The 26,448-nt window shown below is 41.7% G+C and overlaps 2 protein-coding genes across 5 annotated transcripts in view; both read right to left on the bottom strand.

Moving 5' to 3' along the window:
- Positions 1 to 1,559: 1,559 nt before the first annotated feature.
- Positions 1,560 to 9,191, bottom strand: LOC121614496 (ras-related protein Rab-3A-like). Its single transcript, XM_041948375.1, has 5 exons — positions 9,117 to 9,191; positions 6,998 to 7,222; positions 5,376 to 5,494; positions 3,354 to 3,478; positions 1,560 to 2,606 (listed from the first exon to the last, which is right to left on the bottom strand). Exons 1-5 carry the CDS (start codon positions 9,117 to 9,119, stop codon positions 2,416 to 2,418), a joined length of 663 nt encoding a protein of 220 aa, XP_041804309.1. The 5' UTR covers positions 9,120 to 9,191; the 3' UTR covers positions 1,560 to 2,415.
- A 2,425-nt stretch (positions 9,192 to 11,616) lies between these two features.
- The window catches only part of pde4ca (phosphodiesterase 4C, cAMP-specific a), a 50,759-nt gene continuing 35,927 nt past the window's right edge, over positions 11,617 to 26,448 (bottom strand). For 3 of the 4 annotated variants that reach the window (XM_041949653.1, XM_041949655.1, XM_041949658.1), the window contains 15 exons: positions 22,539 to 22,730; positions 21,339 to 21,383; positions 20,817 to 20,853; positions 20,032 to 20,105; positions 19,846 to 19,898; positions 19,280 to 19,392; positions 16,347 to 16,440; positions 15,902 to 16,074; positions 15,701 to 15,799; positions 15,384 to 15,548; positions 15,115 to 15,214; positions 14,810 to 14,964; positions 14,558 to 14,680; positions 13,889 to 14,071; positions 11,617 to 13,763 (listed from right to left, as the gene is read on the bottom strand). In XM_041949653.1, coding sequence (XP_041805587.1) covers positions 13,263 to 13,763; positions 13,889 to 14,071; positions 14,558 to 14,680; positions 14,810 to 14,964; positions 15,115 to 15,214; positions 15,384 to 15,548; positions 15,701 to 15,799; positions 15,902 to 16,074; positions 16,347 to 16,440; positions 19,280 to 19,392; positions 19,846 to 19,898; positions 20,032 to 20,105; positions 20,817 to 20,853; positions 21,339 to 21,383; positions 22,539 to 22,730 — 2,107 coding nt within the window. In that variant the 3' untranslated portion in view covers positions 11,617 to 13,262. The remainder of the gene's footprint in view (positions 13,764 to 13,888; positions 14,072 to 14,557; positions 14,681 to 14,809; positions 14,965 to 15,114; positions 15,215 to 15,383; positions 15,549 to 15,700; positions 15,800 to 15,901; positions 16,075 to 16,346; positions 16,441 to 19,279; positions 19,393 to 19,845; positions 19,899 to 20,031; positions 20,106 to 20,816; positions 20,854 to 21,338; positions 21,384 to 22,538; positions 22,731 to 26,448) is intronic. The other variant, XM_041949654.1, reaches the window with a different exon arrangement.

Below are 26,448 nucleotides of genomic sequence, written 5' to 3'. Positions count from 1 at the left end.
AGAGGAGGAGGAGAGACGATCAGGATCGATAATATGTTCCTAAGTAACTGGCAAAGTTTACAGCTGTAGCAAAACACGATAAATAAAGTAACAAAAATCAAGTCAAAAGTGAACCAATGCAGTAAGAATCACTATTTTAATGACGTGTTCATAGTATTCAGTTTACTTCCCAAAACATTTTCCCTTCTGAACCATCTGCACAGAGCAGGAAAACACTACCGGACAAGTTTCTCTAATGAATGTTAACAGGAAAAAGCGCTGTTTTCGGCTCTAAATTTATGGTTGAGACCTCTTTGGAAAGCAATTATTAAGACTGCCTTCATACAAACTGTACATTCACACAACCACGTACAGCACATGTATTACAAACCATCAGCAGAGCTGTATGTTGCTGATATTTGGGTTTGGGGAGAGAGAACGGCTATTGCTCTGTGAGAACAGTCTGCTTTTACACTAGCGAGTCTTAAAAGATACATAACTGATATCAAAAGACAAACAAACTTCCCAGCAAAGCTGCGTTGACATGATAAGAAATTCTCACACTGGAATGTTTAACTTTCCCCTTGAGGAAGCATTTTAAGCTTTAGAGTCGCTGTAAACACAAACACATTTTTCATTTAAAAGCTGGGAGAGTTTAAAGCAATTGAATACTATTGAACATCTCTTTAAAAACAGAGTGCAGATTGCAATGCATAATCTAGGAAAAACATTATGTCAAAAATAAATTAAGTTAAAAGTAATACAAAATAAATAAAGTTATATTTTGAAACAACTTAGGTATTGACTTTTTTCAGCATGCCTCAGCTCATCTGTGAATGCATGACATACAGGTTTTGTACTGTATACACAAGCAGACAAATGACTAACCTTAGCATCAGAGAGAGAAACTCAGAATTTGACATGTAACATGCTTGAAAACATCATGTTCTACCCAAAGATGAAACTAGAGTCTACCATGACATTAGAGACTATCTTAAAGCTGATGGAGATCTGTGGTATGCCAGTGTACACACTGAATCACATGCCTTTCCAGTGAGTGCATGTTGCACATTGTATGCAGTGAATGAAAGCTAATACAAAAGAGAAGGGGTCACATGTGAAACCTTTAGCCCCATTTGGTACCTCCAAGTACTGAAACTGTAGGACGGATGGATTTTCAATTCAGACAACAGCTCATACAAATAACCATCCAGTCAACCAGAATTGGTTAAAAACATCAACAACATGCACCTCTCACTAAAACACAGGCAGGAATCCAACATCCTAAATCATTTTTATCGTATAATATGTGAATAATATATGTGTATATATTATATATGCATTTTAAAATGATATCTTTAGACTTTAAACATTTTTACACTCTTCTCCATGTGGTCAAAGATATCCCCTATCCCTTTAGTCTGTTGTAGGTCTTAAAAAATAGTAACAAAAAAACAACAACAAAAAAGGCCAAGAATCTAAATTCGAGCAACCTCCAGAGGTTATGCAGCTCTGACATCACCATGCAAGTTCACTACGAGAAACTGAAAAAAAAAAAAAAAAAAAAAAAGGGAGGGAGGGCCAAAAATGAATAATAATGATATACCGACTAGCAGACTGATATGCATGACTTTTGCTATTCATTGCTAAAATTACAAGAAAAACAAACTTTCAAATGACTGCTTGGATAACAAACTTGGACCAAAACTACCTGTAGAAACTCAATCACAACACTGGGAAGGACTGGTGATTTCACATGGTCAAAGCCACACCCAACCAACTCAAAAACTTAAAAAAAAACAAACAACAAAACAAAACAGCAACTCTATTCACAGCAACAAACACATATTTCCAATGCGACTAAACAAATGACTTGTATCCATTTAGGTTCGAGGCCTTAGTGCTGAGAGGGAGCTGCGGTTGAAGGATCCCTCCAACATTCCTCCTTCACAGCCTTTTAGAGCAAAACCCAATTACAGGAATCAAGAATCAGGAATGATGGAGTCACAGCCTTGACTGGCCTTTTATATTTCTGCTGAGATACAGTATAGTGCGTCCGTGTGTGTGTTTGTGCATGTGTATACATGTACAAATAAGAAAGATAAAGACAATTTGGGATTGTTCCTCTGTTAAATGTTCTTCACCCCTCTGACTTAGCACTATCACATAATCTCTGTATTTCTGAAATTAGCAAAACTTTAAGATGATAGTTATAAAACACCAAACCTTTGGGGAGAGCTGCTCATGTGGACAGAGCTCTGGGTGTAGTGACTGAGGTGGAGAATCTAAGCAGCCAGGCTGTGTGTCTCTGTATGGCAGTGTTTGTAATACTGCATGTGTTTATGTGTATGTGCACGTGAGAAAGAAAGTGAGAGACAAACTGAATAAAAAGGGGTGTGGATTTTAGGACGGCAGACAAAGTGTGTGTGGTCATGTTTAGCAAGCACAATCCTGATGGGACCTCTGAGGCTGCTCGTTGAGCTGTGGCCCCTGTTTAGCGCCAATGACAGTCGGGTCGTTGCTGTCCATACTCTCAGTCATCCTCTCACAGATGATGTCTACCAGCCGCTCGAAGGTCTGCTTCACGTTAATGTTGTCTTTAGCACTTGCTTCAAAGTACTCAAAACCTGCCAGGAGAGGTGACAGAGGCAGAGAGAGGATATGGTTATAGCTTATCCCGGTAATCCACTTATCTCATCATATCAGGACACATCAAGGCTACGGTCAGACTGGCAAATCATTCATTTCTCCCTCCATAACAGATCTGTGTAAGTATGTCTGAATGAAACATATTCAGAAAGTTTTGAAAACAACTAAATCTATAATTTCAGATCATACTTAAACCTCTTTCATTGGTGGGTTGGGCTCAAGTCTAATTACAGTCAAATTACAAATGATCACTCCCCAAACATGTTTTTGATGTTACATGTTTCAACAGGAGGAGCAGAAAATAACACCTAGCTTGTTGAAAAAAACTGCTACCTGGCTCTTTGTGTCTGCAGACTGAAGTGCGATTATCAGACCTAACACGTGATGCTAGGTCAGACCCGTGTTAGTATGGTTCATTAGCACAGCTTCCTTTGATTTACAGCTACTTCAGCATGAACTGCTCTAACATCAGTTTCAAACATGGTGAAATTATGAAATGTGGCAAGTGGAAAAGTCTCCTCACGACGACATACAATATGCTGCCCAAACACAGGATGAAATTTACTGACCTTTAGATACATAATATCACACCCACTTTGAAGGAACTTAATGGTTAATGATTATATTTAATTTCACTAATGCTCCCAGGAGAAGGAGATAAACACCAGTAGGGACAAACAAACAGACATATGACATGCAGCTTCTAGTCTGACCAGCTGACTTACCCAGCTGTTCTGACAGCTGCCGGCCCCTCTCTGCAGCCACCACTCGTTCATCCTCCATATCACACTTGTTCCCCACCAAGAGGACCTGGGCATTGTCCCATGAGTATGTCTTGATCTGGGTCGACCTGTTAACAGACACAGCACATGGTGTTCAGTTATGTTGACTGACTGACTCTGGTCAGCATCTTTTATTTCTTAGATGCTAAAGCAGAGAAATGTGGCAGAATGCTCCAACAGAACTGATGCACAGGCTAGAGGTCTTCCCAGGTCCAAAAATTCATGCTTGAACCCAAATGGACCCAGACATGTACTAAATGTAACTGTACTAAACTGATCTATTACTTGAAAGATGGGACCCAGACCCAGATCCATGCAGAACAAAGAAATGTCAGACCAGAACCCAGAAGGGAGACACAGATCAGATCAGATCTGATTTCACAGCTGATTGCTAATAACAAGCTAACATTAATTTACAAAACTTTGTGTCTTACTTATTGTAAAGTTATTAGTCTTCCTCTCTGTGCCCGGCTGTGACACATAATCCATCCTCCTTGCCAAGAAAGTTGGTAACACAAGTCCAGGTTTTCTGTTATTCCTCTCTTGTTGACTGAAACAGCATGACTAATCCACCCATTATTTCAGTTTAAAAGTCCACTTTCTGTCACAGTGACAGATGAGAAAACACGACTTGTTTAGAATCAGCTTTGCAGTTTTGTTGCATCTAGCATAATAAAGATAACTTTGCCTGTCTGTTCACTGCTGTGGCTGCTAACGTTAGCATTGGTATTTTTCTATCATGTGTGAGTTGTGGATTTTTCATCTTATTTCCTGGCCTGCACTTTCTCATCCTAATGTTACAGTGTTGTAAGTTACAATACATACACACACGAGAACACATACAACACCTCCATCATGATCAGCACAGCCTGATCATGGCTTAGGCATTACACATAATATTAAACAGACCCCAGACCTGCAATAATGGAACAGAATGCAACCTGGACCTGACTGACCAAATAGAATGTGGATCTGAACCTGTTCGGGTCCCAGGTCCTTGTGTCTGGGCAGACCTGTGAAGACTTCTAGCACAGGCTTCATCTGAAATTTTGCCAATGTGACAAGAAAATTTTGTCTTCTTTACAAGCATCATTCCTATTGGTTTCAATAGCACTTCAATCATCAACTTCATTTTCAGATATAGGAAAATGGCCACTAGGAGCAGCTCCTTAAGAGCAAACAGGGTAAAATAACACAAGTGACCAGACAGGTTTCAAACCAGTCAAGTTTAACATAATTATCTAAATTACTAATTTGGGTGAAAAAACAAGGGTGGATGTTGGAATTTAAAACCTTACCTTTGCAATGTAAATATCTCCTCTGCTTAGTTACATTCTGATTCATGTTTGACTTACATTTCTTTCCAGTTCTTGTAAAAACATGCAGTCTGACAAAGCAAAAGGTCAATTTAAACAGACATTATTACAGCTTTCATCTGTCTTTGCACTAGTGAACACGTAAATGGAACAACTGGATTAACCCAAGGACTTTTTGTTTTGAAAACTGTCTGATTCTCTTGACTACTCGTCAGTGGAACTGGGCAATTATTAAAATTTTTAATTACCATTTTGGCTTCCAATGATTATGAAAACAAAATAATCGAGAAGCATGAGTACTGTGCCGCAATGAGTTTCGCAATGAGGCTCCTGTTTTGTCTTGTGTTATAAATCCAGCACACCCATTTCCTTTACAGCAGTGCACTTTCACCCCTCCTTAAAAGCCCAAATTCAGTCTCAGCAAGGCTACGGCATGTTTAGTTCAGCTCACTGTGAGCCGTCATTGGCCACCACTTGGATTTTGATGTGTGTCTATCCATGCTTTTATGGTACCAGTGCTTGGGGTTGTCAAAAAGTACGACAGAGAGAGAGAGTCAATGAGTAATTGCGATCTCAGCTTTTACCCAAAATAATCAACGTTATTTGCCACCTTCATGCACACAGACATGCATACTCAGGTGTCCCTCACCAGTCTTGAACGGCATTGAAGGACTCCTCGTTGGTGATGTCATACATGAGGATGAAGCCCATGGCTCCCCTGTAGTAAGCTGTGGTGATTGTCCTGTAGCGCTCCTGGCCAGCGGTGTCCTTCACAAATACACATAAAAAAACATCTTTTTTAACTGAACATACTCATAAAAGATATAAAGAAATAAAAGAAAAAACACCTGCATACTAATGGACTCACAGACATGACAATGTTTCCACTCATCAACGGATTGTCTTCCTGGTTATGGTCTAAACATTGTCATGTCCATATAGATCTGAGCGGACCACTGTCATCCAGCACCTGCAAAGAATATATGACATGTGCATGTGCCTCCTGATGATTGTCGAGGTTTAACATTTAGCCAAACTCCCATGAGCATTAGGTATTCCTCTGGTGTCGCATGTAATAAGCAATTGGTCCCAGGGTCAGGCTTTATGGTTGTCGTTGAGTACACTTCAAGGATATTCCCATTACATGGCAGATGATGTGATTCCGGGGACTGGAGAGACCAGTTGAACAGCTGGTAATCATTAGAGGTACATGACGATGCTAATAGAACGTGCTTCAGTCACAGATGTGATGGGGCAGCCTGAAAAACAGGCATTCTTGTTAGTTGTCAGAACAGTCGGCAGATAGCAAGGACTTCGCCTTATTTTTGATTAATCAAATCTATTTTTTGCAGGCTTGTTGAATTACAGTATAAGTAGCTAAAAATAATTTGTCGATTAATTGATTTTGGGAGAAAAAAATGAATATGCAACTTTTTTGATTATTGATCTCATTGTTTGGGGTGCTTTTCAAGTAAAAAATGCCAAAAATGATCTGGTTGCAGCATCTCCGATGTCAGAATTTGCTGCTTTTTGGTGTTTTCCATCACTGTGAACTAAATATCTTTGGGTTTTGCAAGTATTCTGAAGAAGTAACCTTGAGCTATGAGATACTGGAATGGCTGTTTTCTGACATTTTATATGCCTGCTTGTTCATGGAGATGAACAGAGACTGTCTGAATCCTGTGCAAACCTTTTTCTTCCACACCACAGTTCTACCACTAAAGTAACCACTGAAAGAAAGCAGTCGTGCAGGCATCTGTCAGACACAACTGCTTTTCTACTAAGAATGTAAGCCTATTTTATGCTGACTGTAAACTACATCATCGTATTATGACGGGAAATAAGAATATCAGATTGGACTGTTTCAGCAGATACAGAGAAAACACTGATTGCAACATCTTTAGTAGTTATGTAATGGAAAATAAGTATGCAGCCATAGGCCTCTCCACCTGTTACACCCTTTCTTCTTCACTGGTGTCTGCCTCTACATAGCACCCTTCAAGACAGCAGAGCTGAATGCAGAACACTGATAAAACAAGCAGCAGCAGCAAAAGCCAAAGCAACGTGAGCTTTTAATTGCTTTTCACAAATCTTCAGAGTTCAGAGTACTGTGAAAAGTAATCTTGAGGGTGATCGTGATGCACTGGCTCCCCAGCAACAATTTTTCTTATCACACTTACCCACCCCTCAGCCTGCTCTGAGAGCCATTAGACGATCTGTAGCTGACAACCTTAGTATGTTTGCTATGCATGTATGTGTTCACTTCCTCACCCATATCTGCAGCTTTATCCTCTTGTCGTTCCTGTAGATGGTCTTAACCTTGAAGTCGATGCCCACTGTGCTGACAAAGGCTGGCGTGAACGAGTCGTCTGCATAGCGGAAAAGGAAGGATGTCTTTCCTACGCTGCTGTTGCCAATGATGAGGATTTTAAACATGTAATCAAAGTTTTGGTCCGAGGACTCCTTCTGTCCGTATGTGGCATTTGCAGACGCCATCTATGCAAGAATTGAGATTATATATTCATCAGTCATAAAGAATTTGGTTGAGGACAACAGCATGTTCTTATTTACAGGAGCTAGACCAAATAACAAAAACACCTTACAATGTTACCCAATACACCACAAACTATACTCACAAAAATATTCATTTCTGGATCAAATCCTCTCTGACAGTGTATGCTAAAACTTAACATTGTATAAATATACAATGGTACAGTAGAGCTGTTATATTTGATTCCATCAAATTGTGGAGGTACTGTATTGTGTACAATTCTGCATCTGTACAACTGCATAAAAAAATTCACTGTTCTGGTTTAGGGAATATGAAGGGATTGACACACCCTTTGTCAACAGTTTGCATAATTCTGTATTCATCCTGAATTATTTTAAAAGGCTCGAGAAGCACAAAAACCTTTGAGACGGGAAATTACTGACATCGACGTAAATAAGATCAAACCTCTGATATCAGCTAGAGACATCCTCTGAGGCTACTTTTAGTCTGACACAGCAGATTCGGGTATCCTTTGCCTGAGCTATACAGTAATGTCAACACTGCATAAGTACAGAGATCTTAAACACACACAGAAACAACGACAAAAAGTCCACAAGTCATTCATATACTACAATAATTGTGGCATTAGGTTAAAGCATGAGGAAAGCGCAGTAACAAACAAACTACTGGGTAGAGTTTAACTAATGTAACAAATGTGAGCATTTCCACATCTTCTGTCAGACAGAAAGTTGGAGGGCAGCTGTAAAATATGTCAAATACGAAGTTTAGTGTACTGACTGTTAGAAACTCATATGCGGCATCTGTGAAACACACACACAGACATACAAATATGGGGCACGTCTGTGTAGGGTACCATTAGAAAGATACAGATCATAATCATTCTTCAGACAGACGAGAGTAAAAAACACCTGAATTCATATTTCAGTATAAAAGAGTCTTTGGTATATAATTTAACACGTGAAGGGGTTAAATAATGTAAGTATCGTCTGCTGTGTGAGGTCAGGTTACAATCCATATGGCCTCTCATAGCGCTATCAGGGAATAAAATGATGCAGCTGTTTCGCCAAGAGGCTGTGTCAATATAACCAATATCCACACAGTCTTGAGTATCCCCACGTCATATCAACAATACTAGTCGGACAAGGAATGCACACCTCCGCCTCACGCAAGATAAGAGGACGGAAGTACCAGGGCTTAGCAGGCTAAGCATCAGCTAAACTGACTATCCTTTTCCATCCAGGAGGGCAGCAAACCTCCGTGGACCGCTACGCTAGCCAGCCAATTATGAATGACCATATGGTTGGCCAGAATTTGCCTTGTGGTAAATTAGAGAAAAACTGACAAGCTATACACGCCTTTAATTCCCCCATACTCTGTCTGAACACAACATGCTCCCATTTTAAACGGCCTAAAACACATTCCCTATCCATTGCGGAGCTTATCTGGGGTTAGCTTGCTAGTGAATTATGTAGCAGCCTGAATTGGACTGGTTCACGTTAGTGAGGGGAAAAACCCTTAAAAATACAATACAGGGCGATTCGTACATTACTTACCAGCTCAAATAACGATCAAACGATTGTTAAAGAGATTAAAGCAATACGGATTAAAATGCAGTTTTTAGCCATTGAAAATGAATGTAATTAGGCTAACAGCGCTACCTTTATTGCTAACACAGCAGACCGTTGCCAGTATTTAAAAGTGGCAGCAGGAGCTAGCTAGGCATCCCAGCTATGTCAAATGAAGGTTACTCCTTCTTATTTACGACTGAATTCTGAGTCTAAAGCCAGGATATGACAAGCGACAGATAATCCACATGCTAGCTGTTGCAGCTGTTGGACTTAACTCGGCCCTGTGATGACAAATAAGCGCAGGGTTTACCATGAAATGTGTGTTTTATCCTCGGCTTCGCAGCAGCGCCTAGCCCGTCCCCAGCTTTGCACCTGCAGTAGCTCGTGCGTCTCTTGATTGACAGCCCCGGCATAAGCGGGTACAAACAGAGGGTAAGGATGATTGCCAGGATGTTTGACCAATCAGAGACGAGGCTGCACTCATTCGCCGCAGAGATCCCCGCCCACATTCTATGAAATATTTGGAGGTTTTATGGATGGATGGATTATTAGTAAGGATAAAAAGTTAATAGCCGTGTATCATAGTTCACTTGTTTCATTTCATTAATCAATTAATTTCTTAAGTTAATTTATTTATTAAGATCATTGTGTGTTTTGTATGTACAATCTTAATCTTAATGCAAAGTACCGAATCAGTACAGGTGTCAAGTAAATAAAGTACAGTAAAAACAGATTTAAAAAAAAATAAATAAATAAAAAAAAAATACATAAAAACAGATTTCCCTCTGAATTGTAGTGGAGGACAAATATAAAGTAGCATTAAATTGAAATACTCAAGTAAAGCACAAAGACGTTAAAGCTGTTCTAAAGCACAGTATTTTGAGTGTGTGTAGCTTTAACATGATTAAAAACTTTACCACCTTATTCCACACTGTTTGACAGTATAAAATTGACATTGTGCATAGCCTTGTTCTGACTCTTCCTTGAAGCTACAAAATGCTTACTGTGCTGTAACTCAAACCGCAAGCGACTATTTTGCTTTTTATACATACGTAACATCCATTCACATAAGCCTGACTGATACATTCAAAAGAAAAATAAAGTTATGAGATTTTGCACAGTGTTTAGCTGCATAGTATGTGCAAGGACTGACCCATCAGCAGGCTGCAGCTTTTCAGAGATCAACACTGTGTAATAACCATGATCAATATTTATTTCATATCAGTGATAAATAAGTACATTTTGTTACTGGGTGCTATGTATGCTTGGATAATGGAATTGTTCTTCTTTACTATTTTCTATCCATGATTTTTTATTTAGTTTCTTCAGGAAAGCAGACAACAAGACATCAAAGAGTGAAGAGTTTTTCCTTTATTGGCAAGGCATACAGTTCTAGTTGGAGAGAGGGCAAACACACCCGCAGTTAAACAGCAGAGTTTGGATTGTCAAAGCTGTAGAGTCTTAGTTCATGACCCATATTCATAAAATCTCTAAGAACAGAAATACTGATCTAAGATGGCTTGAGGCCGTAAGACTATTATCTCCACTATGAATCACAGAAGTGTCAGATCAGCACACTGACTGTAAGATCCTTCATGAATATGTGATCTGACCAGATCAGTGGAAACGGAGGAAGACAGGAAAGATGTTTCAGAAAACCCAGATGGAAATCTGTCACTCAACTATTTTTATACCAAGAAAAACATGAAAGTGAGTATTTTTGTTTATGCATAATATTGTTTGCAGACATAAAGAAATGAAAGAGAAGGAAAAAAAAGGCTGAGTAACAGTTGTAATCTGTCCCGGTTGACTTTCTCACAAATCAAGCTACACATAAGTACTAAACCTCAGACTAAAATAAAGTCTAGTGTTTCATCGTATCTGACAGATAATCTAGAAATAATAAATAAACTGTACACGAAGCACTGTGAGGAAAATGTACAAAATCAAACAGTTAGTGACACACGGAGAGACAGACTGAATGTTTGCATTTTGTGCTAAGCGGTTGTTAAATAGTCCTTAGTGTTGAAGGCATCCTTGAGTGTTGGTCTGTTTGGTGCTGTTCATGGCTACAGAAAGGATTGCACGTTTTACTCCAGCATGTCAGTGAACACATCTATGAGCAGGAGAAAAAAAATCCCAAGTTTGAAAATAAGGCGTCAAATAAACTTTCAGCTCATTCACACGGTAAAACATGATTTACTCCATGGTAATAAAATAAAGTTTCTCCACAGGCTTTTTGTAAGTATACTGTATATTCTTTGAATACTGCAGTCATGCAGTTCAACAAAACACATTGTTTTTGGACAGTCAAAGAAGAAAAGAAACAACAAAACTTCAGTCCCTCCAACATCTGACCTTTAAGAGCTGTAGTGGTCCAGCCCGTGCAGTCCACCTCCACCACCAGGCCATTTGCCAACAGAAAAACAGCAAAACAGTCACGTTATACATGTTCAACTGTACTGGAAGTGCAGAACTGTAAAAGTACCATACAAAGTGCTTTGGTTTTTTTCTTAGCAAATACATCAAAAAGTCAACCCAGTCATTCACTCACACACTCACTCACACACACACTCACACACACACAAAACCACATCACTGTTTTAAGACAATATCAGTTTCAGTTACTGTTTGAACAGGAGTTAGAAAAAAGGAACAGAGACACTGGGGTCAGATTGGCACACAGGGTGCTACAGTCAACCAACTTTATCAGTCACTGATGGAAAGTAGCCAGTGGCAAAATGGAAATTACAGTACGGGTTGTGTCATGCTTGCTTGGCACTTGTTTTGTCATTGACTATGTCCCTGTGAAGAGCGAAGTATTGATCAATGAGAGAAAAAAGATGAAAATAATTCTGGCACAGGAAACTGTCTCCTGGTAACCTCCTGGATTTTTTACAGTTACGGTGGCGCTAACGTCCTTCTTTGCAACCCTAATATGTTGCCCATACCAGTCTTGTAATTAATTCTAGTAATGCAAGTGGATGTTACCAAAACAGTAAGTCAGTAGGTGGATGCAGTGTTTGATACATGATGTAGTAACAATAATGGTTTTGAAGTTCATAGTCCATTTGTAGCTGTACTGTAAGGGTAAGTTTTTGCATGATGTTTGTGCTGGTTGCTCAACAATGAATAACAAACTGTTTTGCATTCAACAGCCTCCAATGTGTTCATGTTATGGCTCAAGCCCTTAAAAACCACAATGAGGGCTAGCTATGAACAAAACTGTAAAGTGCTAGACTTGAAGGCAAACTGATAAAATGGGTGCCAAATATTAAGAATGCAACACAAAAATAACAACAAATATAATCAAAAGAGCAACAAAACTGAAACATAACTGATATTTTATAGTCCTACAGTTAAATACGTTTTGAATGCATATAGGCCTATGCAAAACCTTGCAAATCGTTCGCCTCCTAAGTCAGAACTTCAGTTCCACTTGTCAACACTGGGAGGCACCATGTGCACAGCCCACATAGCTTTGGATGTAATTCCTGACTATGCAACACTTCACTGACCCTGGCTCGGTTGTGTCGCTGTCTCACTATCATAGTTTAGGATTATAAAAATGGAAATAGCAAGCCTGAAACAACTGAAAATCTCAAAATAATATGTACTGCCAGCCACTTCATTATACTCGCACAGTATTCTTCCAGAACAACTGCCTACTGAACACAATGAAATGGGCTGTGCAACACCGGCTGAAAGGAGTGCTACGTATACAATAATAATGATAGAGTCACTCAAAATGTCTGCTACATTTAAAGTTTCCTGCATAAAAAATCATGCACAGCTCCTCTCTGCCACGACTCTCTGCTTTGGAGTTTTACCGTACTGCATCTTCATTCACTGTATTTCACTGTGTGTGGAGCTAAATAAAAGAAAACAGAATAAACAAACAAATGAAAACTTTAAAAAGGCAGGCAAAACAGCATTGTCCCTGTAATTTGCAAGTTTGGCAAAAAAGTCTTTCAAGACTTTGTTGTGTTTTCACGGCCATTCATCACTTCCTCACTTTCTTCACAAACACCCCAAAAGAGGAAGACAGTTCTGTCGTTTGCTGTAGTAGACCTTGGGTTGGCTGGTAAAAGAGAAGTTTTTTTAAACTTCTCATTGTCTCTGTAGAACTTTATCCACAGTATGTCTGAGTGAAAGACACAGAACACAAAGGACCGGTCAGAAACTTGGTTTCCTGTCCTCTACTGGAACAGTGACTCCGTCTATGTCCCTCTTCAGTGCAAGCTACTGCTGTGTTAAACTGCAGACTTTCTTAACACTCCCCACACCTGCCGCACTCCCGTACTCCCCACCCCGAGGCTTGCTGTCACCTTGTCTGTGGAAACCAGAGGTGGTGGTGTTTGGTTGGAGTGGGAGAAGGGGAGTGACAGAGGATGAGGCACCGAAATCAAGAAAAATAAATGAAATAGGCCAAAAGAAATACAACTTTTGACTGGTGCTATGTGCCAAGTCTGAAGCGCGGTACCCCGGAGACACCTTCCTGGTCTGTTTCTCTGTCTTCTGCCATGTCTTTGTCAGAGTCTAAAGAAAACGTCCTGCCTGAATCAGTAGTGAGCTTTTTGGTGAGCAGGTGAGTCGAAGCCGACACTGCATCAAATCCGCTGTCAGAATCAGTTCTGGAGAGTTCAGGCCCCCTGCCACCACTGTAGCCCTCCTCTTCCTCAGGTGGGCTCTCAGTATCAGACTCTCCTTCTTCTTCCAAGGTCAGCTCGAACTGGAACTTGTCAGCGGAAGTGGAGCCTCCACCCACCGCTGAGGCTTCGCCAGCAAGGGCTCCCTCCTCCTGGCTCTCTGGGTTGGGTGAGGGGCTGTGGGGGATCATGCTCTGGTACCACTCTCTGTTATCCTCCAGTGTGTCCAGGATCTCCTGAGCATCTGGGTGGACAAGATCAGCCCATGTCTCCCACAGAGGATGAACAATGTAGTCAATGAAACCCACCTGAAAGAGAGAGGCAGGAAATTGTGTATATTTATTTTAGTGTATTGAGTCTTTTCTACATTACTTCTTAATTTCGGTTTTCACTTTAAGTTGATTTACAGTAGATTTTAGCCTCTATTCTGTACCTGGTTCTTCTCTATTGAGGCATTTTGTTTGTCACACATGGGGCTGATCTCCATCCCCTTATCTCTCTCCCTGTCCCCCTGGGTGAAAAACTCCACCATGATGCGGTCTGTCCACTGCCGGTACAGCTCCAGAGGCTTGGTGGGGTTGCTCAGGTCTGCACAGTGCACCATGTTCTGAAGGACCTGTGGTGACAAAACAGCAGTTTGTAAATAACTACTAAAAAACAGCTTTAAGCCACAGTCACCTAAGCTAAATACTATGAGGTTTTTAACTTGAAGCAGCATCAACTGATTGTCTAAAATTCACTCCTCTGTTAGTTCAGTTTCGGTTTCAACCAACTCCTGAGGGAAATATCTGGCTCTTTAGCAGCAATGTTCATCACCTAGTTGCCAACTTTGTCTGCTGATTGGTGCTCAGGTGTACAGGGGGGATTTTGAAGCTTTCATGCTGAAAACAGCAGCTGGTTAGAGTGCGAAAACTGAACCAAAACAGTAAAAGTGTGGCTGTAAAAACAAAACAGAATGAGCTGAAAAACGCTAAAATACTTTTTAGAGCTGAGAGGAACTCAGCTGAACTGAGTTTTTCACCACAAGTGACACCTTTTACATTATAGTAAGTAATTGAATTTGTTGTTAATATAGAAATATCGAACTAATAACTGTTCTCACCTGTATGCGGTCTGAGTAGTTATCCAGCAGTAGGACTCCTAGACTGGTGACTTTCTTGGTCTCCACCATGGTTTTTAGGTCTGCCAGTAGGTTCATGTGTTTAGACATATCTGTGGCCAGCACCTGTTGGTTAAACAGTGGCATTTAAAATATCGATTTGAAGAAAACACAGTTTTACATCGCTGTTGATAAGGCCTGGCAATCCCTGAAAATGAGGCAGAAACAGAATTGAGCTCCTCCGAGGCCTCTTACCATATCTATGACCATTTTGCGCAGCGACTGTCTCTGCTTTTTGCTGAGGTTCTGAAAGATGTCACAGTTGTCTTCCTGCAGGAGCTTGAAGCCAACAGCCAGGTGGTGGTTCTCAAGCACTGACGAGTCATTGTACATCAGGGCCAGCTCTGAGTCTGCAGGCAGCGAAGCAAAAAAGTTTAAAGACGGCACTCTAAACCGCAATCCTACACACACACGTGTTTACAGACACCTCATCCGTATAGTTAAATACACTCAACACCCCCACACATTCACATCATCCCTGTGGAGCCATGCAAACTCACTGGTGTTGATGAGAAACTGATTGGAGACTCCGGGGTGATCCACGTCGTGGATGGCGCTCGCAAATAGAGCAGCGAGGATCTCCAGATCAGTAAACACAGCCTTGGAAAAACAAGAAGGCAGGCACAGTCAATGTGTGTGTGTGTGTGTGTGTGTGTGTGTCTGTGGATGCTCAACATGACAGGATGTGTACAGATCCTCTTGTTTTGATTTAATAATGATGATGTTTGTATCTGCTCTTTGTCTTGGATGAACTCAAGCGATGGTCTACCTCCAGAGCAGGTGTGGACAGTAAGACATGTGTGGACTGGACCACGTCTGCAGCGTGGATGTTGTTGTGGTAGGCCACGTCTGCGTGGTAATGATCCTCCAAAGTCATCATGAAGGTGATGAAAGTGTCCGCTGGGATCTTGAAGGACTTCAGCAGCTCACGTTCCTACAGTAGCAAAACACTGGGTCAGTCAGACTGAGAGAGTAATCATTCATTCAAATTCACTCATTCATTCACTATCTTGCTCACTCATTTGCTCTACCTAATGTTTGAGTACACTGTACTCTGATAAAATACAGCATGTTGGGACGTGTTACCTGGAAGATGCTGTACATAGTGACCGTCAGTGGGCGCTTCCCAGAATACTCAGACACCTTAAAGATGTCAATACCCCATCTGTTTATGTCCTCCAACTCCTGCCAGTGGACAACAAGCACAAATATATATCATTACAACATACGCTACAAGGAAGAATACATTAAATTAGAGATTAACAAGTGTTCAACTAGTCGTCATACCCTTGCTAGGAATCCTTCCTGGCTGGTGTTGACCCCGAAGCGAGGGATGGTGGAGGGAGCCAGGCTGGGGCTGTGGGTGGCCTTCTTCACACCGCTGATCTGGGACATGGGCCTCTTCTTCTTGTCCTTATCCTTGGTGGGGGGAGACATGATGTCCATGTCATGTTGTTTCTCTGTCAGATGAAAACAGACAACACATGAACACTGCATTCTCTTGTTGCACAATGCTGTAGTATTGCGTTATTTTTAATATTTTAATATCCTACTTATACATATATTTCATTATTGTGTTGCTTGTGTGATAATCTTACACTTACAACACACATGCAGCTTATAATATAGGTGAAAAATGTGTAGGCTGCTGATAAGTCTTTTTCCATGATATAATTCATATGATACATGTTTTTGCGCAGCTTGTGGACTACACAAAGTGAAGGTGTTTTACCGAGGAAGGTGCTAGAGATGAACTCAGACACCTGGTTCCCTGAACGGCTGGTTTCTGACAGCTGGCTGAGCTCTCGGTTCAGCATCCTCTTGAACTATGTACGAAAACAAAAACACGCAAGCATGCATGAGTGAAATCAAACATTTCAATTTAGCTTTTTGCTAAAAGAGAGAAACTCATCTAAGCATCCATAAATACACCCAGAATGGCTACACCAGCAGCAGCATCCACATGTGCTCGTGTGTGTCTCACGTCACACATGGTGCAGAAGCTTATGATTGGACAGAGATGTATGACTGATTTTACTAGTAGTAGCCTGCGCCCAAACACACGCTGCACACTGCGCATGTGGCTCATGTTTCTCAAATCTCAAATCTACAGATGTAATCAAAGGTGTCTTGGTTGTCAGTGGAAGTCCACTGTCTCATCTCAACCACCAGTTCTTCACTTCTTCACACTCATTCAAGAAACGAGCAACATGTGAGCCTCGAGCAGCCTCGCTCCCTCCCACCCATCTCATCCCTCGCCTCTCCTTACCTGAATGAACATCCACGACACGGAGATGAAATAACTCACTTCTGGCATTTCAGCGCAAAGTCAGGCATGGGAGCAAAAATAAAACTGAGCGAGAGAGCAGAGCTTTCCGGTCATCCTGCGACTCTGCCTGTTCCACAGAGAAACAGACAGCAGGGACACTTTGTGCTCCTTTACTGCTTGCCTGAGCAAAATCCACTGCAAGCAAACAGTCCACTGGTTAGTGCTGCGGGAGCTTTGATCAGTACGAGCTGAACAGATGCATGAAAAAAAAAAACTGTTCAGAGGTCCAGAACAGGAGAGTGGAAGCACAGCTGGAGGAATGCTGTGGGGATGCGAAGATGCAAGGCAGAGAAGCCACACTCCATCGTTCCCCCTGACTCTCCCTCATTCACTCAGTTACTGCCTATGTGTGTAAACAGAGAGAGAACGAGGTACTCCAGTCCCCGCCTCCTTCCAAAAATGCCTATGAATAGCAGCCAATCAGGCGTGTGCTGCAGCAGAAGTTTGGAGAGACAGAGAGCCCTCATTGGAGGGGAGACGCACAAAGTGGGCAGGGCTGAGCGTGTCAGAGGAGGAGGTTGTGAGACACACCATGTGCATAAAGTTTGAAGAAGATATGAAGGAAAAGCTTTGAATGGATGGGGGGGATTTCATTCATGTAGCTAAAAATAAAAGCAGCACACCATGTACCACAAAGCTGTGGGAACATCGACCGTTATCATGACTGTGATTACAAACAGAAGTTAAATAAATATTTTGACACAGAAATACACTCAAGGCAGACTGCCTATCATGAAAACAATATGTTGATGTGTGAAAATAAGCTCACACTGAATAAAAGAATACTTGTCTGGTGACAAAAAAAAACAAAACAAAACGGACTGCAGTGCAGTTAATACTTCTAAACTTATTTGTTGAATACAGTTTAATCATGTTTTTTGCTGGTGTAAAATACTATAAGATAATTAAGTCTTAAGTCTTAAGTCATAGTTTATTTTCTCACAGGTCAGGTCTCACTCTTCCTCAAAGACACCTTCACAGGTCTGCAGAAAGGCACTTTGAACAAAACTGTTCAATAAGCCTGTCAGCGATGCAGAAACATGTTCACTCCCATGTGCCTGTCTTTGTTTCTAAGTGCCAGTATGGATAATTCTTCCCACTGACCGAAGCTGCTCATTGACTGGTCTGCAGCAATGGGGTGGGGGTGGGGGGGTAGCTGTGGTTGTTTTGCTGGTGGGGGTTGCCGCCGCCACGTGAGCGTAGGGTGTGTGTAACGGTATATGTATCCACGCAGGCAATATATGTGACGGGAGGCAAGGCGGGCGATGTTCATGTATGTGATGGGAGAAGGTCTGTGCGCATGTGACGTGTGTACGTGTGTGTGTTAGTATGAGGAGCGCGTGTATGTTGCGTGGGCGGTCTAATCACGGAATCACATGAGAGCCGGGCTCCAGTCCGAAAGGAGAGGGATACGTGGAGGAAGAATGGATGTGGGGGATGCCGTTTCATCTTCAGCTCCCACTTCCTCATTCACATTTTCCTGCACATGAGTGGGGGGAAGGGTGTGTCTGTGTGTCTAGTCTCTATTTGCATGCATGAAACCATCCCGCTCATTCATGGAGTAAGCCCCGCTCCCATCCGCCGAGGGACGTGAGATTCTATTCATATTTTCATGATGGATTCTCTGCATTCGTGAGCTTTCAGAGCTGTTTAGGGATCAGTGAAGGCTAACGGCACTTAACAGTACATCACACACAAAGCACGGACTTAGTGTTGTACTTGGAGCCCGCTCTAATCTGAGCAGCGGAAGATTACCCTCCATTGATGAAATAACGCTGAAAATTATTAACATGTATTAGGTTTTGCGTTTATTATCCACTCTAAGTGCTGACGTATGTCATCTCAAAAGGGAAACAGCAATTCAATTCATTTAATCTGATTGCTGAATTTTGGCCATTAAGGTCTCATCTAAAGCAACAGCTGCAGTGACGTGAGAGAGCAACAGTGACGGAAAGAACTTCTTGATATTTATAGATATTTTAACAATTAGCAGATATGATGGTTAAATGCATCTGTTGTAAAAGGATCAACCCTTCAATGCGATGAAGACTTATATAAATATATTCTTATATTCTAACTGGATTCTTTCCGCGGATCAAGCTTGACGAGTTCAGGGTCACTGACTGTACCGTGTTCATGGAGTTGACTGGACTCTGACTACCTTAAAAATGGCAACAAGATTCACGTGACTAATAAAATCCCTCAGGGGGTTGAATCAGAGTACAGATTCGAGAGAGTGCACTGCAACCTCACACTGAACCTGGTTGTAAGACAGGTGTGTATGTTGAGTATATCACTCTGAGGTCTCACTGGAATGTGAAATTATGTTAAAGTACCTTGTTGGAAGCCATCTCGCTGACAGAGTGACGAGTTTTCAGTGTCTCTAACTGTTCCAGACACCAGTCCAGCTCATCTAGAGTCTCTATGGCCAGCTGCTGGTGAGGCTCCTCTGTACCAGACAAACACAGCAAGGCATTATGGGATGGAATCAACTCATTCACATACTGTTCAAACGTCAAAAAGATTATTAAAGTGGAACTTCAAATGGTTGTAACCCAACTGTTCATGTTGTTTATGAACCACTGGTTCTTCAGTAACTTCACATACACAACATATGACGATCTTAGTAAATATGATGGCAGTGTTATTGATTAAACTGCACAATGTGAAATATGTTGAAAATTCCTCCACCTTGAGCAGCTACAACAGTAAAATGCAGCCTACACATCAATGGACTGTAATAATGTAATATATCATTGTGAACATTAACAGGCCCTTTTTTGGGTACTTTCACTTTTGATACTTTAAGAACGCTTTACTGATAATACTAACTTTCACAGACTTTTGCTGAATAGTAAATTGAATTGAATAGTAAACAGCCCGGTCTAAAACCAGTACCGACCTGCGAGGCTGGTCTTGCACATGGATGGCGGGTTGCTGCCTGAGGACCGCGTCCTGTGGACAGAAGACCATCCAGAGTCAACAAGCAGTTCATACTGGAACTGCAGCATGAGTATGTTTGCCAGGTGTGACAGTGAGATCACTAGAACATTAATCAAGCAGCAAAGGACATTTTCTAAAAACCTACTTGCTGGCTGTGCGATCTTGCTGGCCGGTTATGACGGCAAAGTTACTTCGGACTGTCCTCAGGCTGGCGAGGACCTACAGGATCGAGACAAGAGACTGAATGTACAAGACATATGTAACAAATGTGATGCAATGAAACCACAGATGTCACTTCATTCATCGTCTTTAATACTTGCACATGCCTCCACTTAATTCATCTTGAACTAGACCAAGTGCTTCTTCATGTGAACCGCTGACAAGCCTTTGAAACCAGATACTGAGGCTTTCATCCTGCAGGCTGAAGTGCTACACAGAGGCATTCCCCTCTCCCTGTCTGATGTTTTGATGGCATCACTGACTCTCCTCTATGTCATGTCTGTCACCCCATCTGCAGCCAAACACTGACTCAGCACACAGAGAAAGCCCTCAGAGTGTCCGGTGTCCAGACCTGACCAGTGTAGCTGCCTTATCAGCCACGGCATGCAAATTTGAACAGCATGATCCAGCAGTATTGGATTCACCGCTTCTTTCACTGTGTAAAGTGAGCACAAGTGTGACGCACATCCCACGCAAGAGCCAGGCAACGCCAGCGGGATGTCTGATCCTGTCGCAGGTCCAAACATGATGCTGAGGGCTTGCGCCGGCAAGGCAGTAAAGCCCAGTCTCGTACCATCTGGACTTCATTACAGTTTTCTGAAAGACCTGCTGTCTTTCACGCACACGTGATTTTCTTTTTATTTGCAAACCTGGCAAATGTTCAGAGAGCACAAGAAGGAAAATTGCTTCCAAAGGTTTCAGAGGACTCACCTGTGCAAATGGTGTGACAATCATGTCTTCTGTGTGTCTGCAACACAGGTGAGAATACAGAAGAGGGAAAGATGTGAAACACTGATGAGGAGCAATCTATAAGAAACGGAATCTTAATAACTTATCTGCATTAAATAAAAATGCTAAACAACTTCGTTAAGCTGAAATAAACAGAAAGAAACTGCACTGCATGTAGTTATATAAGGTTGGTGAGGAAACGGATTGGGGTAGGTGGAAGGGTGGGTGATAAAGTATGAACCAATAAATACTCAGATAGTGTTATTATACTTGGTTGTCTCTGATGAAGTGTCACATGCAAAAACAAAGAAAACAGAACTGGATGTTTTTTGGGTGGTGGTGGTGGGGCTAACGGAGATCAGGTGAAGTGTCTGATATTTAGTCACGCTGGTCAGGAAGGAGGTGGGAAACGGCCGTGAAGCCATCTAGAGGGAATGCAGGCGAGGGCTTCAAAGGGACAGAGTCAGTGATTTTATCGTTTTCATTTTATCGTGTTCTTCTCACCGAGATGACAACCAGTTGACTTCCCAGTGCTTCAAGCTTTCTTCCCTTCAAAAACAGACAGGCGAGAGTCGATGAGGAGACCTGTGACTGCTTATGTTACAAACTTGAATGTGTTTAGACATTCTGCACTGTGGAGGGGGCTGTTTCGGGGACATATTGGACACACAAACAGCAAAAAAAACCCAATTTCTTGCAATCCCTGAGAAGCAGTTTCAAACCTGCGAGCATTTGTGTTGGAAAAACAGCTGGTTTTGCTAATGTTGGGCTTTTTGTGACAGAGGTAGACCCCTCTTATTGGTCTGTGTAGGACTTTTGGCCAATACAAGCCAACGCAAGCAGAAGAGCTTTGAGACATCAAAATACAAAGCAATGAAAGAGAAAGGCGGACATCTAAACAGTTTGGCCATTTGGCTTCAGAGGACGCTATAGGAGTCCAAAGAAAATGCCAGAAACACTAGTTTCAAATTTGCAAATAAAGTTGAGACCGCAGCTGTTTGCTGCAGCTTGTACGGGGGCCAACCACATGAATCTTCCCATTTTGGAGCCTCTCAGCAAGAGGAAGACAGATGAGAAGAGAAAATCATTGACAGACGTCTTTTTTTTTGTTAAACAATAAGAAATACATATTAAATATATTATACATGTTATATAATAAACAAATACAGACTAACTGGTGTCTCAGCATCAAGTCTTTTGTACTGAAATGCCTCATGCAACACTTCATATACTGAATATACTGTATACTATATTCAGTAAAGGCTGAATATATACAGTGCACTCGTTTATTTTCAAATGAGACCTGAAGCACAGCACACAAAATACTGTTGGTACTGAGACTTTATTTTAGCATAGCGAGATATTAAATTTGTATTTAGTCAAATCATCAATCAAACATGATTTCTGAGGGACTTTTAAAGCTAAATTCTGACAATGAATATGATTTTTTTAAGTCGCAGAAAGCTTGTTCTCGTCATGTTAAAATAAGCATACAACACCAAAGTAAAGCATGTGTGGAGCAGGAACTATTGAGAGACACTTGACTGCTCTGAGTGTAAATTAAGGTGTAAATAAATCAAGGAAAACACATGTTGCCTACAACCCATTCTCCTAAACACACAACAAATATGAAACACTGTATGTCATGTTGTAGAGAGTCACAGGAGGTACCACATGAGCAGTGGGAGGTGGGAATGAACTCACAGGTCACTGGCAGTGGAGGAGTTTCTGGAAGGACCTTTGGGTGAAAGGTCAAAGTCAGAGTCGGAGCGGTAGAGGAAGGATTCCCGCCGCTGGCTGTGGGGAAAGTTGGCCTGTATGACCCGACCAGAGCCAGGGCTGGCCTGGGGGTCCAGGGGGCTACGTCCCACTGACAATCCATTCTCCACGTCAAAACTGAGGAAAGAGAGAGAGGATTTATTAAGGCTGGATAACTCAAGACACGTCATGTCATGGATAAAAACAACAAACGTGCAGATTTGTCTCAAAGCAGGGAAAAGGAATGAAAGAAGCATCCATGCATCCATCCTGGACTCCCGCTCTTTGGTTTAGGGGTTGCCATTGTTAACCATTAACAAGCAACTGTTTTCCCAAATATTAATCCTACCACAAGCTTGAACATATCTCCCACTGAATTAATCTGTTCCTGGACACATCAATAACAAATACACTTCGTAACCTTGTGACTGTTTCTTGTATTAGGCAGGAACAAGTGGAAAACAGCTGTCAACATCATTACCAGAGATATCCTGACTCACCGGACGTCCATTACAATTTGCGCTGTCACTGTAATGTCCTCTTGAGAAAATTAGTTTCAGTGAGTGTAGCGGGCAATATGCATCTGATAGTGAGACAAATGAATGGATCAGTGAGGGGTGATCCACACACTACTGATTTCATTTAGGAATGAAAAGGTTACGCCAGTGGCCACAGACAAAGCAATGTAGAAATCCCAGTTTGAGCTCCAGATGAGAGACTGGAGCTGGTCCAGTAACAATGACAGGGAGAAAAGGACTATACAACACAATACTCCAAATTTAAAAATATCACAAGCTTTCATCACTGGGTAACAACATGCAGCCATTTTTATCTCTTGAACAGGAAGGAAGCAAAACCATTCTCAACCAAATTAAGAGCTAAAAATGACCAATTTAAGAGGGTGACAAAAAGGATATGACAGTGTGAAATATGTGGGAATGCAGTTATCACATCGATATATCCCACAACGTGGACTAAAATCAGCACTGCATTTACACAATGAGGGGGTGTGGGAGCCACAGGCGGTGAATGGCTTCTAATTTTGATGGCTGCATGTAGATGATCCTCCTGCCGTAGAAGGGTCTGACGATAAGGATAACTGACCCGAATGAAGCCCTTTACATCAAACTGATGAGATACAAGGAGGCAGATAACAGCAAAAATATAATTGCAAAAACAATTACAGCATGGACTACATGAAGTGCACTTTATTAAAGGTGTGAAGCCTGTGTGGCTACTGTCACGCAACTGAGGTACAAGTGTGTGTGTGTGAACACCCAGAGGCATGTGTGTGCGGTGACGGACCGTGAGCGAACAGTGGGTCTAAAATTAGCATCGGCGTATTGACGTGGGCGTGAGGGTGAGTCTAAAAATAGGCCTGCGCTCAGGTGAGGAGGGGTTGCTCCTGATCAAACTCGTTCTGACTGTGGCGAAAAACATCCAATGAAGGCACAGCGAGGCTTTTTTTCAGTCTGGGCACGTTTCTGCCTTGATCCACATCTCTACTTTCCCACAACCCCTCTGCTGACATGCGAACCTGGAGAGACTCCGTCAGCCTGGTGCTCCGTTTGGCAACACGCACCCTTTTTATAAACAGTCTGAGGAACTCCAGAGTAGAAATCCCCGCTTTAGCAAAACAACCATTAGCAGAACGTGAAGGATTTTGGACGGGCAGATGCTGAGACACACATCCAATCTTTTTCAAATAAATACAGCAGGGCAACCATGTTCAAAAATAAAAACCTCTGAAACCCAAAGCCCATAAAAACTGTAGCTATGGGTGAAGGAGTGTCAGCTGGAGACGTCTGTTCATAATAAGTGTGGGAAATTATAAAAAGATGATTTCATAGCACCATGCAACACAATGAACTGCTCCTGAACTGCTGAAACTACTCGTTTTAAACAAATAGTTGAATGACAGAAACTTTATCAACATTAATTTTTGGTTAACTGGTCTTTGGACTATTAGTCTGAGAAAACAAACAATCTGAAGTTGTTATTATGGACTAGAATTATGAACTAGAGAGAGGTATTTTTCATTTTTCCCTGAAATTTTATAGAATAAATTACAACATATTAAACAATAGGACACTTGATAGATAAACTGATAATAAAAATACAATCTCTTTAAACAGACATCTGCGTATGAGTGCAGAATCAGAAGACAAGGTACAAGATTTTGGTGTTGGAAGTATTCTGATGTCCACTTGTAGTCCGAGCAGTACTGACCAATCACCTTTAAGTAGGCTTTGGTCCATGTGTAGTGCAAAAGAGGTGGAATTTTTCTTTTATTTACCACGTTGCCATCCATAGAGCCGTGCGTGTAGCATAGCTAAAAATAGCTAATTAAAGTGTTAATAGCATTAATACTATTGTTTGATGGCTTTGAAGGCTGCAGCTTTCTACAGTGCTCTAATAGTAGATATGCAGCAACAGCAGGATGCAAAGATCCTATTAATTCCTCTTTCCACTCCTTCCTCAATGCCCCTCCTCCTACCCTGCTACCCTCTTAGGATGCTGCATGAGGACAAGATGTTGGTGTGTTACTGGCTATTACGTAACACCAGCCCCGAGAAGCCCCCATCCCTCCATACATGTGACAGATTCACTCACTGACTGCACTATAGATAGCCGAGGAGAGGAGTCGGAGGGAGGGAGGGACAGCAGGGTAAGAGGTAGTAAAATAGGGCAAAGAGAGGGGGAGAGTAAATAAAATTTCAACGGGGAAGAGAGTACAGCCTGTTCTGAGACACGTACATGAGGGCTTTTTGGTCTTAACTGTATATACGCTGTGTGACTGGAACAGCGTGGCTTGAGATGCATGCCTGCAAATGTACAAAGGTGCATTTGATAATATGTATTTAAGGATTAATCATTTTGACAGAAAAATTCTGGATTAAACCTGTTTTACGTGTGTAAATGATGCTTTTAAGGTGCTGCAGCAGACCAACGTGCCGCCTTACACACCTATAGCGTGTATTGTTTTGATCTGTGAGCACACACGCTACTACGAGTACACCAACTGTTTGCCTTTCCTGTTCGTTCCCTCTATCGTGCTCTGTCCTCCCTAATGATGCTGCACCCCTGGCTGTCCTGGCTGCGTGCTCTGATCATAAACTTGTTTCTATTTTTGTTTCAGCATGACGATTCTGCCTCTGTGAAGCTAAATTTAGCCTCTCCGTGCATGGGGAATAGACCGAGAGAGGCAGCGATGCAGCTAAAAATAGAGTTTCAGGTAGAATAGAGAAACCTTCCCTCCCCCGTCTTCTCCCTCTGCATCGCAGAGCAACAGATTCTTCCCTCCATTCATGAATATTTATGGAGAGGTTTCTATTTGAAGCCGATGCCGAGCTAAAATTAGATCGCAGATCGAAATATTGCCCACGTCTTTCCCTCGCTGCCATTTCACTTCCAGCTCTTGCCTCTATCTCGGGGGGGCTGAACAAAGAGTCCTGACTTACTGACAATACTGGACTATTTAACTTTTACACACACACACACACACACACACAAACACACACAATTAAGAAAAAAGACTTAAATTCACACAGCAGCATGAACACCAGAAGGCTGTTGCCAGGTAACAACAAATGGGGATCTAAATAAATCATGAACTAAAACAATGATTTTAAAACCTATACTATCAATGTGAAGATTCATTAAGTCTGTGTCTGTACTGCTGTGTCCGACAGGTATTGATTGATTTAGGCCATACTTTGTGTTATTGTTAGTGTATTTACATCATATTTCATTCATGTTATTCCTGTTACAGTATGAACAAACTGCAACCAATCACACTTGTTGGGACAAATGTGTGAATTAAAACAGCGGCTAAATTACACCAGACCACTGTTGT

Source organism: Chelmon rostratus, chromosome 12 (assembly GCF_017976325.1).
Source record: "Chelmon rostratus isolate fCheRos1 chromosome 12, fCheRos1.pri, whole genome shotgun sequence".
Classification (NCBI taxonomy): Eukaryota; Metazoa; Chordata; class Actinopteri; order Chaetodontiformes; family Chaetodontidae; genus Chelmon; species Chelmon rostratus.
Note: the sequence above shows the minus strand (reverse complement) of the source record. Positions and strands in the feature narration are given on the sequence as shown.

Bases quoted from the DNA above. Each gene is read 5' to 3' on its own strand.
- LOC121614496 (XM_041948375.1), bottom strand. The intron at 5,495-6,997 runs GTGAGGAAGTGA...GTATTTGTGAAG, and splicing joins GGATAAAGCTGCAGATATGG to GACACCGCTGGCCAGGAGCG. The intron at 3,479-5,375 runs GTGAGGGACACC...GTCTGTTAACAG, and splicing joins TTCAATGCCGTTCAAGACTG to GTCGACCCAGATCAAGACAT.